At 43.6% G+C, this 13,109-nt stretch overlaps 1 protein-coding gene across 3 annotated transcripts in view; it reads left to right on the forward strand.

Annotated features, from left to right (window-relative positions):
* PRKN (parkin RBR E3 ubiquitin protein ligase) overlaps positions 1-6,151 on the forward strand; it is a 1,291,417-nt gene extending 1,285,266 nt beyond the window's left edge. For all 3 annotated transcript variants that reach the window (XM_007186087.2, XM_007186088.2, XM_028167433.2), the window contains one exon: positions 3,586-6,151. In XM_007186087.2, coding sequence (XP_007186149.2) covers positions 3,586-3,698 — 113 coding nt within the window. In that variant the 3' untranslated portion in view covers positions 3,699-6,151. The remainder of the gene's footprint in view (positions 1-3,585) is intronic.
* The last annotated feature ends 6,958 nt before the right edge of the window (positions 6,152-13,109 follow it).

Genomic DNA, 13,109 nt, shown 5'->3' on the forward strand with positions numbered 1-13,109 from the left:
GCTGTTGGGAGTTCCTGGCCGAGGATGGCTGAAGCGGTGGGTGGGTGGAATGCAGGGCCCAGAATGACGTGCAGGGCTTGGACCTGATTCTGTCAGACAGGGAACCGCTCCAGGGTGTGAGGCCAGAAAACGACGTGCTCAGGTCTGCCTTGAGTCAGAGCACACCTGCAGCCCCAGAAGGTGGAATTGAAGGAGTCAAGTGATCCCTGACTATAGACATGTCTCCTAATCTGGTTCTTTCTTTGAAATGTGGTGATGTACTATACATGGAAAGCTCTGATTCTTCACCTCTAGGTTTTTGTTTTTAGTGTCTACAACTGCTTTTAATTTTTAACAAAATGTGTGTTCACTTTACCATAACCAGGATAGCATGTTAAAGGTGGATCCCCATTGTACACGTAATTCTGTCTCTTGGAATTTTCATTACTTGCAAAAGGTCCAGGTACATGTGTTCCAGAATATTCTCAGAATCATTAAATCGTGAAAAATTGGAGCATATGCAAGTGTTCTTTAATGGATAGAGGGACAGGCAATCTTTAAAAGAATGAGATAGAGCTAAATATATTTAAAAACAAAAAAACGCACAGAATATATTATTGAGGGAAAATGCTTCTTCACAATTCTGTGTAGCGTATGATCATGAAGGACTAAGGGGAAGGTTTATGTTTTCTCAAAATTTTGTTTGAATCAATTCAAGATGAATGACCCGTACTGATAAAGAGTCAGACCGTTAACAACAAATCTAGGAGTCTGGGCTTAGGCAGGACTGGATTTAGTTTCAGGGAAACCTGATTCTCCCACTGCCTTAGAGGTCACACCTATAGATTTTTAACCTATGAACTAAAAAGCTGAAACTTTCAGTTTATTAATGATAGTCTGTACTGTTTTAAAGGATATCACTACGACCAAAACAAACTTAGGTTCCATTAGCAAGAAAAGCTAGTCTCATTATCTAGCTCTCTACCTAAATTCATAGCCTGTTTCATATTCAGCTGAATCCCAGAAAAGTAGTTCTTCCTTCAGCAAAGCTGTCATGATAATGAGAGTTATTTCCATTTTAAACACATGCTGAACTTGGCACTCCCTCCTATAACGCCCTTTAATCCCCGGAAGTTCTTCCTTTACTTCCACCTCAAACAGATGAGATTCAGGATCCATTTTCTCTGCAATAAGCGTCTGTTGCCAGTTAAATTTGCCTTCAGGTTGTGCAAGAACTTCTGATCTCTCATTAAATCTAATGGCAGAGTGGCCAGCCCAGGCCATGCTGTTGGCTGTGCACAGTTGGGGCTTTTCATGGTTTGCGCATCAATCAGGAGACAGAATCCTCTAAGAGGGAAGCCAGACTTTCTCCATGCAAATATCCACAAATTGGCATGGCATGGTCAGCAGCTTCTTGCTCGAGTTGACTTTTAAGCTGGCAAGGCTTTTAGAATTGGAGTCTCTGACCCTTCTCCATATTATGGGGTCTAGCATATTCCTTCCATATTACACACCAGGAAGAAAAGAAAGTTAACAACATGAATATCCTCTCTCTTGCTATTTCCTTTCTTCTTATTCCACTGTGCCATTGTGAGTCTGGTTTCTATAATAAAATCTTACTTGTTAAAGCTAGTATTCCAGATCCGTTAAGATTTTGGTATAATAGGAAAACATTCTCAAACTTTCATTCAGTCTCACTTAATAGTCCATTGAATTTGAATACATTGCTTAAGCATTCTTTGTGATATTCCAGAGAAATTTAAGTGATTATACAGTATTACATTATTTATTATATTATTGACATCCTAAGTGCACAATGAATAAATATGTGTTGAAAATTACACAATCCTGTAATTGTGTAATGCTAATTGGGAAATAGTAAGAGAAAAGTATCACACATTTTTCCCTTTATTTTCTACATATTTGAATTTTTAAATGATCTTTAAAGCAAACCAAAAAGAAGTAGAAAACTATGGGATTTTAAATGCCCTTAAGTTGGTCTAAACCAAATGCCTTTAGTTACATATTCATAAATATGTTATATTAGTGCAAGCTCTCATGCCAAGCTTCAAATATAAAAATGAGACAGCACTGAAGCAATTCTTTGGAAAATTTGGCAAGAAAAAATGGCTTAACAAGACAATTGGTAAAATTGAACAATGGAACACATTCAGTGCTACATGGAATTCAAGGAAAGACATTGCTTTTGCTGGGTTATCTGGGAAAGTCACTCACAAACAGTTCTCTACATATAACTTCATACAAATAACTTTCTCTTGACTTCACGGCAGACTTGGTGTCTGATCCCCAGAAGCAAATAGAGAACGTATTTAACAAATGCAGGAGGTGGGGAATCCCAAAATAAGGGACTTTTCATCTCGTACTGGAAAGGCCCTGTTCCATGAAAGAAAGAACATTGGAATCACACACATCTTGGTTAAACCTCTGGCTTCACACTTAAAAGCCTTGAGACCTTGAGAAAATTCTACAGCCAGTTAACACCCTTATCTCACAAGGTGCTGTTGAGGAATAAATGACGTAACAGATGTAGAGCACCTAGTATTATTCATTAGTTTCTCTCTATCCTCATCTTAAATAAAATTTTGAATAGCATGAAGGAACCTATTCACTATTAAATGCTTTTGGAACAGCTGTCCCAACTCCTGTCTTACGAATTTTTTCAAGCCAAGTAACACTGAAGAAAGGATAAAAATTACTCCTAGTATATATTGACGTTATTATGTATTAAATTGTTAAATATATTATTGTATACTTAAAATATTAAATTTACTATATATTTAAATAAGGAATTGACCCCGTCTGTGAAACACAAAGCATTTGTCTTTAAATCCCATCTTAAGAGAAGTCAGTAAACTCAGATTTACAAGTAAAATCTGTCCTTGATGGACGTGTCATGCTTCAATCTCACTCATTTCTTTTTTGTTTTTTTTTTTTAAAGCTTTCTCAGTAGTCCAAGTGAGAGATGGTTTTCTTAATTTTTATTTATTTATTTATTTTTTTAGTTTATGGCTATGTTGGGTCTTCGTTTCTGTGCGAGGGCTTTCACTAGTTGTGGCAAGTGGGGGCCACTCTTCATCGCTGTGCGTGGGCCTCTCACTATCGCGGCCTCTCCCGTTGCGGAGCACAGGCTCCAGACGCGCAGGCTCAGCAGCCGTGGCCCACGGGCCCAGCCGCTCCGCGGCATGTGGGATCCTCCCAGACCAGGGCTCGAACCCGTGTTCCCTGCATTAGCAGGCAGATTCTCAACCACTGTGCCACCAGGGAAGCCCTCATTTCTTTTTTTTTAAATTTTTATTGGAGTACAGTTGATTTACAATGTTGTGTTAGTTTCAGGTGTACAGCAAAGTGAATCAGATATATATCTCCATTCTTTTTCAGATTTTTTTCCCATATAGGTTATTCTCTCATTTCTTAACGAATGTCAGAACTTTAGAACTTCCCAGTGGGCTTTCTGGTTTGTTTTCCTCAGTTCTGATTCTGCTCTTGGATTGCTTGCAATAATTCTGTTAGAAAGCATTTCTGGAACAGAAGGTTGGTGCAAGACTGTTTCCCGGGTGCTTATTTGTGGCCTCTGTCTGCCCACAGGAGGGTGCATGCACATGAAGTGCCCGCAGCCCCAGTGCCAGCTCGAGTGGTGCTGGAACTGCGGCTGGGAGTGGAACCGCGCCTGCATGGGGGACCACTGGTTCGACGTGTAGCTGAAGCAGCGGTCACGCGGGCGCACTCAGCCGCCATCCCGCTGGGAAACGTACAGAGTGTCCTAGTGTCATCTGCTACTTCTTTCTCTAAACACACACACACACACACACACACACACACACACACACACTTCAAGTTCTTTCCAAAATCACGAAAACAGTTATAAGAGAAGCTCCCAGGATCCCTTTCATTGTGCCCCTGACAAGCAGCCAAGCTAATGGTGAGACCATCAGGAAGTATTCGCAGGCCTCGGCAATACACGGACACCAGGGCACAGATGGCAGTGCCATTCACCTTTCGTATGAGTTGTCATTCTTGAGTGAATACAAGTCAGGCTGGAAAAATACACAGAGATTTCTCAGGTTCAATTACCTGCCTTTTACCTTCAGCAAATAATGGGAAGAAACCTTTGGTGAGGTGGGAAATAGTTTTGAGGAGCTATTGTCAGTGGTCCTCTCTAAGATTGACTGCAATGGATTCTGAGAACGACATTCACAGCTTAAAAAGCGATGCTCTTATTTAAATTTTCAGAAAGCATCTATTCCCAAAGAACCACAGGCAATAGTCAAAACCATGTGTTTATCCCCAAGAATTCTATTTTTATGTATTGCATTAACGGAATATCAACTCTGCATGAATCGGCTTGTCAACTAAGTGAGAAATTATGAAACTTAATCTGAACATTGAATGTTCAAATGTATAGGGAAGAAATCAAAACTTAGAGTACTTTCACTTCATTTAATTATATGCAACTTTAGAAATTGTTTTTCTGAAAATATTACAAAATCGAGAATTTGATTTTAAACATTCATGTTGAGCTTGGAGAATAAGCTCATACATCTGGCTTCACTGTCAATGTAATGAATAAGGTGCCTCTAGGGGGACACTTTTAGAAATGATTTCATAATGATTCTCAGTGGTAACAAACATGCAGGTTATTAAAGCAGAATCTGTAAAGAAGGAGCATTTCCAGATCATCAAAATGAAATTTTATGCACTTTCTGTCCACCTGGACCATGTTAATTACACTTTTTTGTATCAAAATATTTTATACCAAAATATTTTATTCTGGACCCCTTTCAGATCTGATTCAGATTACAGTTGTCAAAGCAACAGAGTGCAAAGGGAAACTGCAACAACAACAAAAACGTGCCTAAAAGGATAAAGAGGTCATTGGGGACGAATCGCTGTGATATGGAACCAAAATACATTATAAGTGTAATTAACATGGCTCAGGACAGCCCACTCGGGGCTCTGCGCGCCCAACGGGTTATTCAGAGTTCATTTCTCTAGGATGTAAACTCACACGAGACTATTTCCTCATGTTAACATGGCTTGAATCGGATTGTTGATCAAGTTTTCATCCTTTTTTTATTTTTGAGGCATTCACAATACATCAAAAAGAGATGTGTTTACACTGAATGCGGCAAACCTCATCCTTCACAGCACCGCGTGTGATGGAAAAGTCAAACCACTGTCTTTGTTCTCGTCCGCCTTCTCGGGAAGATCGTGACCATCACTGACTCTCACTAGAGCACAGAGTTTCTTTTGGATTTAGAGACCCTGGAAATTATGAAATCTGTAGCAGGCTTTGTCTTTGTAGACATAGCACCAGAAATCTTTGCTGGAGGGAGAGAGGGAAGGACCCCAGCAGACTCCCGCAGGACATCTGTCCCTCTGTCCCTAACCATCCATCCAGGGACAGTCCCCCCTGTCCGTCTTCCTCAGAGGTCCTGCAGCTGGGAAATGATGGGGGGAGGCAGCCTCGTCAGCGGGAACGGCCTCACATGGCTTCACTCTGTTGGAAAATCCAACCTCCCCAGCACGGCCCAGAGGCTGCCACCTCCTGTCAGGGAGCCTATGGACGGTACAGAGATAACGGAGAGCCAGTCTCCCAAGTAAGAAGGAGACAGGTCACCAGCCTGGAACCCACGCGGGGCTTGCCTGTGAGTTACCGACAGTCCCAGCAGGTAGCAGCTCCGTACGCCGAGCCGGCAGGACAGTCAGATGGTTCCCTCTGTAGGGGGGCACCCAGCATCTCATACCCGCCACAGCTTTGCGGTTTAATGACTTTGCTGTTACTACCCCCTCCCGATCTGCATGGCTTGTTGGGTGCGCCAGGCAGACAAAGTTTGCTCCCATTCATGCAGGCAGTAGAAGTCCTAGGTCCCTGCTACTTTCCTGGTGGTACCTTCTTTTTTTTTTCAGAATAGAATACTGATTCTTAAAACAAGTTAAAGAACAAGCAGCCACTGTAAATGAGCGTGAATCACAAACCACTATAAATGAACATGTCTGAGCATTGAACGGTGCAGCAAACTGTGAATCTAACAAAAGAACAGAAATAAAGTCTTTGCAGAAGAATCTTTATTTTTCTCTGAACTGTGTAAAGAAATACTTGGCAACTATGTCTAAGGTTGTACTCAAATTGTCAATAAAAGCATCCAAAGAGTTTCTGAGTCCATCTTTGAAGACATATTGTCAATAAATGCTGAAGGCGTGGGAGGGAAGCCCAGGACGTGGCACTCGTGGCTCAAAAGGATTACCTGGTGAGGCCGTGGCCATCGTGTCTCTATTCTGAGCTCCAGATGAACCCTGGCTGTTTTAAAACTAGGTAGTTTCTCCAGTGCTATCAAAATTTAAAAGGGCTCTACAAGGGGGAGGGGGGTAGGGGAGGGAAGGATTGGGAGTTTGGGGTTAGCAGATGCAAACTAGTATATACAGGATGGATAAACAGCAAGGTCCTACTGTAGAGCACAGGGAACTATATTCAGTATCCTGCCATAAACCATAATGGAAAAGAATATGTATGTATAACTGAGCCACTTTGCTGTACAGCAGAAATTAACACAACCACTGTCAATCAACTATATTTCAATAAAATTTTTAAAAAATTTTGACAGGGCTCTGAAAAGCAAACCATCACTTAAAAATCTAACAGTTACTTTCCTGCCTTCTGAGCAAACTCTTCTAATAAATGTTTAAAACAGAAGTTTGTGTTGGGAAAGACCACGGGACTTTCTCTGTCATGTCACCTCAGAAACGTTGGATGACTTTGCATTGCTCTCAGCGCGGGCGTGTTGACTCTGCGCTTCTTCGGCTGCGTGTTGGTGGCTGTGCATTGTTCACTTTACAAGGCGTCCGTGTCTCCGTGATGTGGATGGAGCGTTCTTGGAGAGCGCCTCTACATATCTGGGCACGCGGCACACCCCGAGGCCCCCTTGGTGCCAAACACCACAGGAAATGCTCTGAGGAAACACCACGTTTCTAGAAACGAAGGCAGAGAAAGCAGTTGAGTGAGCGACTGCACTGCCCCCCTGGGTGTGAACCCTGGGGACAGTAGCAGCAGCTACCTCGTGGGGCTGGTATGAGGACTACATGAATTGATTTCACGTAAAGCCCTTAAGACAGTGCCTTGCACCCGGGAGACGTTCAGTAAGTGTTCCTTATTATTAATAGATGAACTAGTCAGTGGAGAGCCCCGAACAAACTAACAAAAAGCACAGAACGAATGCAGACTAATTGCAGGTGCCGGGAAGGCGTGTGTGTCCCTTCACAGAGTTCGTGATTTCGTGGGAGAGGCGGGTGACGGAGTCGCGGTGGGTTTTGGCGTGTTGGATCAGCTTCTCCACGGTCCCAGAAATTTTCCTGCAAAGGCAAGTTGCCAGCTGTGTTTGAAAGGCTTGAAGGGACAAGATCCAGCTGTTATGCAGAATCCCCAGGATGTACAGTAAAGAGCTGACACCATGAGTGGAGATGAATAAGTGCAGCCGTGGCTCCCGACTCAGAAGGAACAGCCGAGACCGGGGAAGCAAACATCACTGGCGCGTGCGTCCCGCCCCCGTTACCCTCGCCAGGCCACTTCTGACACCACGGAGAGTATCTATATCAGGTTTGAAAAGACAACCCTATTTCAAAACAACACTGGGCCTGTCTTCAGATTACCCACTGTGAATAAACTGTCCAACCACAAATATTTAAGAACTTTCACTGCAGTTTGAATAATCATGCAAAACAAGGCAGAGAGTATTTTCTGGGAAGATCCGTTTGGTGCTCACATTGGTGACACTGTCTCAGTGGGACCCTGGTGTTCCCTGATCTCACCCTCTGATGCGTAGGCCGAGAGAATCAGCTTTGTCACTGTGTCGAGAGGTGTCGGGACCCAAGAAGATAGACTCACACTAATGTAGCTCATCAGAGAATGAGGCATGGAAGCTACAGGGTCCGTGTACAGTTTATATTTGCAAAGAGAAGCGCACCTCCCGAGGTTCTCCTGAGATTGTCCATCTGCCCGGAATCTTTTCTTTACAACCCCGTCTTCCCCCTTTGCCTAGCCACCCTTAGGTCTCTGTTTAATCCACTTCTCCAGGAACCCCTCTCCAGCCACCCTAGTCTGCATTAAGGACCCTTCCTCTGTGTTCCCAGAGCTGCACTACTTCCCGAGTCATAGTCGTGTGGTGTGTTTTCCCAACACCAGCAAAGGCCTCCCGACACCACTGGGTATCCTACGAGTCAATTCCGTCTGACACTACCTACCCGGAGTACGGGTCAGAATCCACAGGTTGAGGGCTCAGCCCCTCAAGACCACCCCCGCCTCAGACACCGGTCACAGGTCCCAGGTTGCCACCTATACTTCTGACCGACGGGCTGTAAATCGGGGGCTTCTATGACCCAACCCCTCAAGTTCAATATTACCCTGGAATGGCTCACAGAACTCAGGGAAGTGCTTTATTCACTGTTACCGGTTTGTTATAAAGAATTCAGATTCAAGAACAGCCAATGGACGAGCTGCACAGGGCAGGGATGGGATGGGGAGGGGTGTGCCAAGCGTCCACACCCTCTGTGGGTGTCTCACCCTCCCCGTACCCCAACGTGTTCGCCAGCTGGGAGGCTCTCTGAACGCAGTTGCTTAGGGTTTTTTAATGCAAGTTTCCTTAAGTAGACACGATTGGTTACATCGTTGGCCATTAGTAATTCACCTAACCTCCTGCCCCTCCCCCTCTCCCTTCCTTCGATGTCAGGGCTTAGGGCTAAAATTTCCAACCCTCTAATTGTGCCTTGGCTTTCCCGGCAGGCAGCCCCCATCCTGAAGCTACCTAGGGTCCGACCACAGTCATCTCATAAGCATACACATCACTCCAGAGATTCCAAAGGTTTTAGGGACCATGGGCCAGGAACGAAATATTTCTTTTTTATATTTATTCATATTTATTATAATTTATTCATATTTATATTTCATAATAGCATTTAGCGTGTGAAACTTTAATCACTTATTTACTTATCTCTATCCCCCGGGAGCAGATAAGGAGAACATAACTACAGTACTCGCCTTTGTATCCACAATACCTAGTGCCGGGCCTGCCACATTCCAGGCTCCATAACTAGGGAATTGCATTTTGGAGTTCTGAGCAAATGTACTTGATAATCAAACCACGGTGTAAAGCTAACTTGTAGAGCCTAGACTCAGAGCTAAGTGACTCAGCTGCATGACCAGTGTCCCCTGGGCAGACGATCAATTTCCATTACAAAGGCACATATGACGCAGGACGGAAATCCCTGGTCTCAGATCAGGTATCCTTAGCTTGGAGTCCCTGAGAATCGCACTCAAAGGATTCTTCCCTTGAACCCTCCTCCCCTCCAGTGCCCGGGTGACCTCACCTGTACACTGGCTGTTCTTGAAAACTCTCCAACTGTACTAGCAAAGACAAACTCTGCAGTTTTTCCTTTCCATAGATAATTTGTTTTATCCATGATTCTTGGCTTCTTAATTCCAAACTCAGAGTGACTTCAATGGCATTTCTGTGAGATGCTGTTAAGCATCAAATCTCTCAGTAATTTTTTCCCTGGAAAGTGTTCCTTGTGTTTTTATTACAAAGTAATTATTTCATTATCACATTCCAGAAACTAAAAAAGGCAAAAAGGAAAAATTAAAACCACCATTTAGAAATAATTATCTCGCATCTTACTTATTTCTACTTAAAAACATAAGATGAGCATCTTCCCATGTCAATAGATTTCTAAAATGACAATTTTTCAGGACTTCATTATGATCAACTGTACGCTAATTAAGTTAATAAGTATGTCTTTGAAATTTCCCAGTCTAATTCAAAAGTGTTTTTCATGTAGTCATTAAACAGTTTGGGTATGAAAACTATGGTGCAGCATGAAAAAATGTTTATAATGTAATGGGGAGTAAAAAGGAGTTTACCAAAATGGTACGTATGCTGTAATTGCAATTATTTTTAAAAAATTAAGTCTAAGAAAAAGTGACTGAAGAACATATATTAAAATGCAGTTTGCTATGGTGATAAAATTATATGTGAACTTTCAGTTGTCTCTACTTTCCACATTTCTTGGCAGTGTGAAAATATCACTTTATAATGAAAAACAGTTTTTAATTTCCCGTGACAGTTTAAGCTGCCCAGATTGCATGCAGCCAGGAAATGAAGATTTTCCAATCAATAATTCAGTCCTTGCATTACCTGAACTTTACACAAATGATAATGAAACATTTAAAAACACTCTACTGCTTCTTTCAAAGGAGTTTTGCCAAATGGATTTGGACAAGGGAGAGTGGGAGAAAAATGAGTTGGGTTGAATCTCTGGAAAGACGGGACTCAGCTTCCAGCCCCCCATGAACACGACCCTTCTGAGTTTCTCTCATGAGCATCTTCTCTGCCTCTTGTGGGGATGACCAACCTTCCCACTGAGCCCAGGACAGAGGGGACTCCTGCACACGGACTGTCAGTTCAGAAACTGAGGCCATCCTGGGCCAAGAATGATGCGTTGGTCCCCTGCCATGAACCACACTTTGGGGAGCCTGGCCCCAGGGGAGCAGCACCCAGCAACGGGCCTCGAGCAGGCCCAGCAGCCTTGGCTACTGTCACTGCCTGACGCTCCTACCCCCGCCTGAAATTTCCCCTGATCCTCCCTCAAGCCAAACCAACCGATACTGATGTCTCCCAAGGAGTTTGTCCCACTTGGAAGAGGATCAGCTAATACCATAGGAAACCCTTGACTCTCACCAGGGACCCATCACGTGGTATTTGAAAATCTTTGAATTCTGAAATACCTCTCTGCATTAACAGCTGGCTTTATTTTCAGGGCCATTTGTCATGGAGACATTCCAATTTCATGATTTCACACGAGTTCTCTGCATCAACCACGGTTGAGTCACCACTGGCTCCAGCCTGCTTCCCTGAAATACAGTTGATTTACAACGTTGTGTTAGTTTCAGGTGCACAGAAAAGTGAATTAGTTATACACACACACACACACACACACACACACATTCTTTTACAGATTCTTTTCCACTATCGGTTATTACAAGATATTGAGTGTAGTTCCCTGTGTTATATGGTAAGTCCTTGTTGTTTGTCTATTTTATATATAGTAGTGTAGCTATCAATCCCAAACTCCTAATTTATCCCCACCCCCCAACCCCTTTGGTAAGCATAAGTTTGTTTTCTATGTCTTCAACAAACAATTACTGAGCACTAAATATGTTGGGTGTCAGGGCTACAGAAATAAAGACAAATTTCCTCTGCTCAAGACTGACAGGGAATTCCCTGGGGGTTCGTGGTCAGGACTCAGTGCTCTCACTGCCGAGGGCCCGGGTTCAATCCCTGGTCAGGGAACTAAGATCCCAAACAAGCTGTGGTGCGGCCGAAAAAAACCCAAAAGACTCTGACAAACCATCAGAGGAGACAGATGTGCGACCACAAAGCAGTTTGGTCAGCACCCTAACAGAAGCTGTGCTAGGTCCAGGCTTGGCGAGGGGAAGGATGAGGGGAAACTTCCCAGGGGCAGGTTGAAAACGATGAGTGAGAGCAGGCGGATGGCCAGCGTTAGGCCCGGAGGCTGTGAGCCAGCGGCCACAGAGAGCACAGGGGCCTTCCTGCGTGGGTCCTGAATTGGGAGAAATTAAGGGAAATGAGGCTGGAGAAGCAGATCCAGACGTGGCCCTGCTAGAAAGCCTCAACTCCATCTCATGCATGAAGGGAAAACTTTGAGGGAATTTGAGAAGGAAGGCCCACTATCAAATCTGCATTTATGAAAGATCATTCTGTAAGGAATGGCTGAAGGGGAGTGAGACTGGAGAAAGGGGGTCATTTCAAAGGCTTTCCCCAGAGTGGACACGAGGGGAGCTGAGGGCCGGAGTGAAGGCAACGTGCTGATCAGGACAAGGAAGTCTTCAGTACATACGTACTTAGGCCCTGAAGTCTCCGCCTCAGTGGACCCAGGAGCAGAAACACGACATGACTGAAAAACCAATGAAATCTAAATCAAGTCTGTAGTTCACTTCGTAGTATTGTACCAAATGTTCATGCCTCCGTTGGGATAATTGTGCTGTGGTTATGTAAGCTGCTAAAATTAGGGAAAGCTGGGCAAATATAAAGGGATGCTCTCTACATCTTTGCCACTTTTCTGTAAATCTAAAATTATTCCCCCCAAAAATGTATGGGATTTGGTAATCAGTTAAATGTGACAAGTGAGACAGAGAGAGCTCTCGGGTAAACCCAAGGTTGTCCTGAGTGGCTGTGAGGCTGGTGTCCCTTCAGCCAGGAGACAGGACACAGGAGCAGGGCCACGTCTGCATGTGGCCTTGGTGGCAGCAAAGGAATGGCTCCTGTGCACCTTTCTGCCTCTGACACACTGTGGAAAGGCCAGTCCAATCTCAGGAGAGACCTCCTAGACCTGTTTTATGTGGCTCTCTGTGCTACTGAGAAGTCATTTTTAATAAATAGACTCTTCAAAATAATAATTTTAGATGACACCTTAAGATGGTAAAGAAATGACTAAGAGAGGCCATGTCATGTTAACCTGTCTGTAAAAGATGAGATGTGCATCTCTAATTGTTACACAATATTTTAGACTAGACTTTCTCCTTCCAAATAAGTGATCTGAGCAGAAGCGAAAATGTGATTTAAGTGATAAGGGAGGTGCCGTGGCTGAAGGCCAGGCCGTGAGCTTTGGTTCCCATCGGGTCAATTCAGAGGAAAGAGTAAGAAAAAGCAAACAAGCAGCCCCCAGGGAATCATGTTTACAGCACATAAGGAAAAAAGTTAGGAGGTCGGGCAGGGGAGATCGGAAGATGTATGAGAGCTTCTCACCTGGTTTCTCAAGCAAAGTCAACCCAGATTGTCCAACATTGAAAAATATGCCAAAAAATAGTCTTGACCTCTCCGCGGTGACGGTAATTCCTCAACATTGGAGGCAACTTTGGGAACTAATATATCTTCTGAAGGAATATTTATATATAAGTTTAGCAGTCCATTCAGTTTCACTGCATTTTCTTTTTCTTCTGTCAGCTTCACATGAAATGACAATTACTACTTAACAAGAGAAGAGCATGTCTAGTATGACTCACATTTTATACAATGAAATCATATGTATTTGCATTTATATCC

The sequence above is a fragment of the Balaenoptera acutorostrata genome, chromosome 14 (genome assembly GCF_949987535.1).
Source record: "Balaenoptera acutorostrata chromosome 14, mBalAcu1.1, whole genome shotgun sequence".
Taxonomy (NCBI): domain Eukaryota; kingdom Metazoa; phylum Chordata; class Mammalia; order Artiodactyla; family Balaenopteridae; genus Balaenoptera; species Balaenoptera acutorostrata.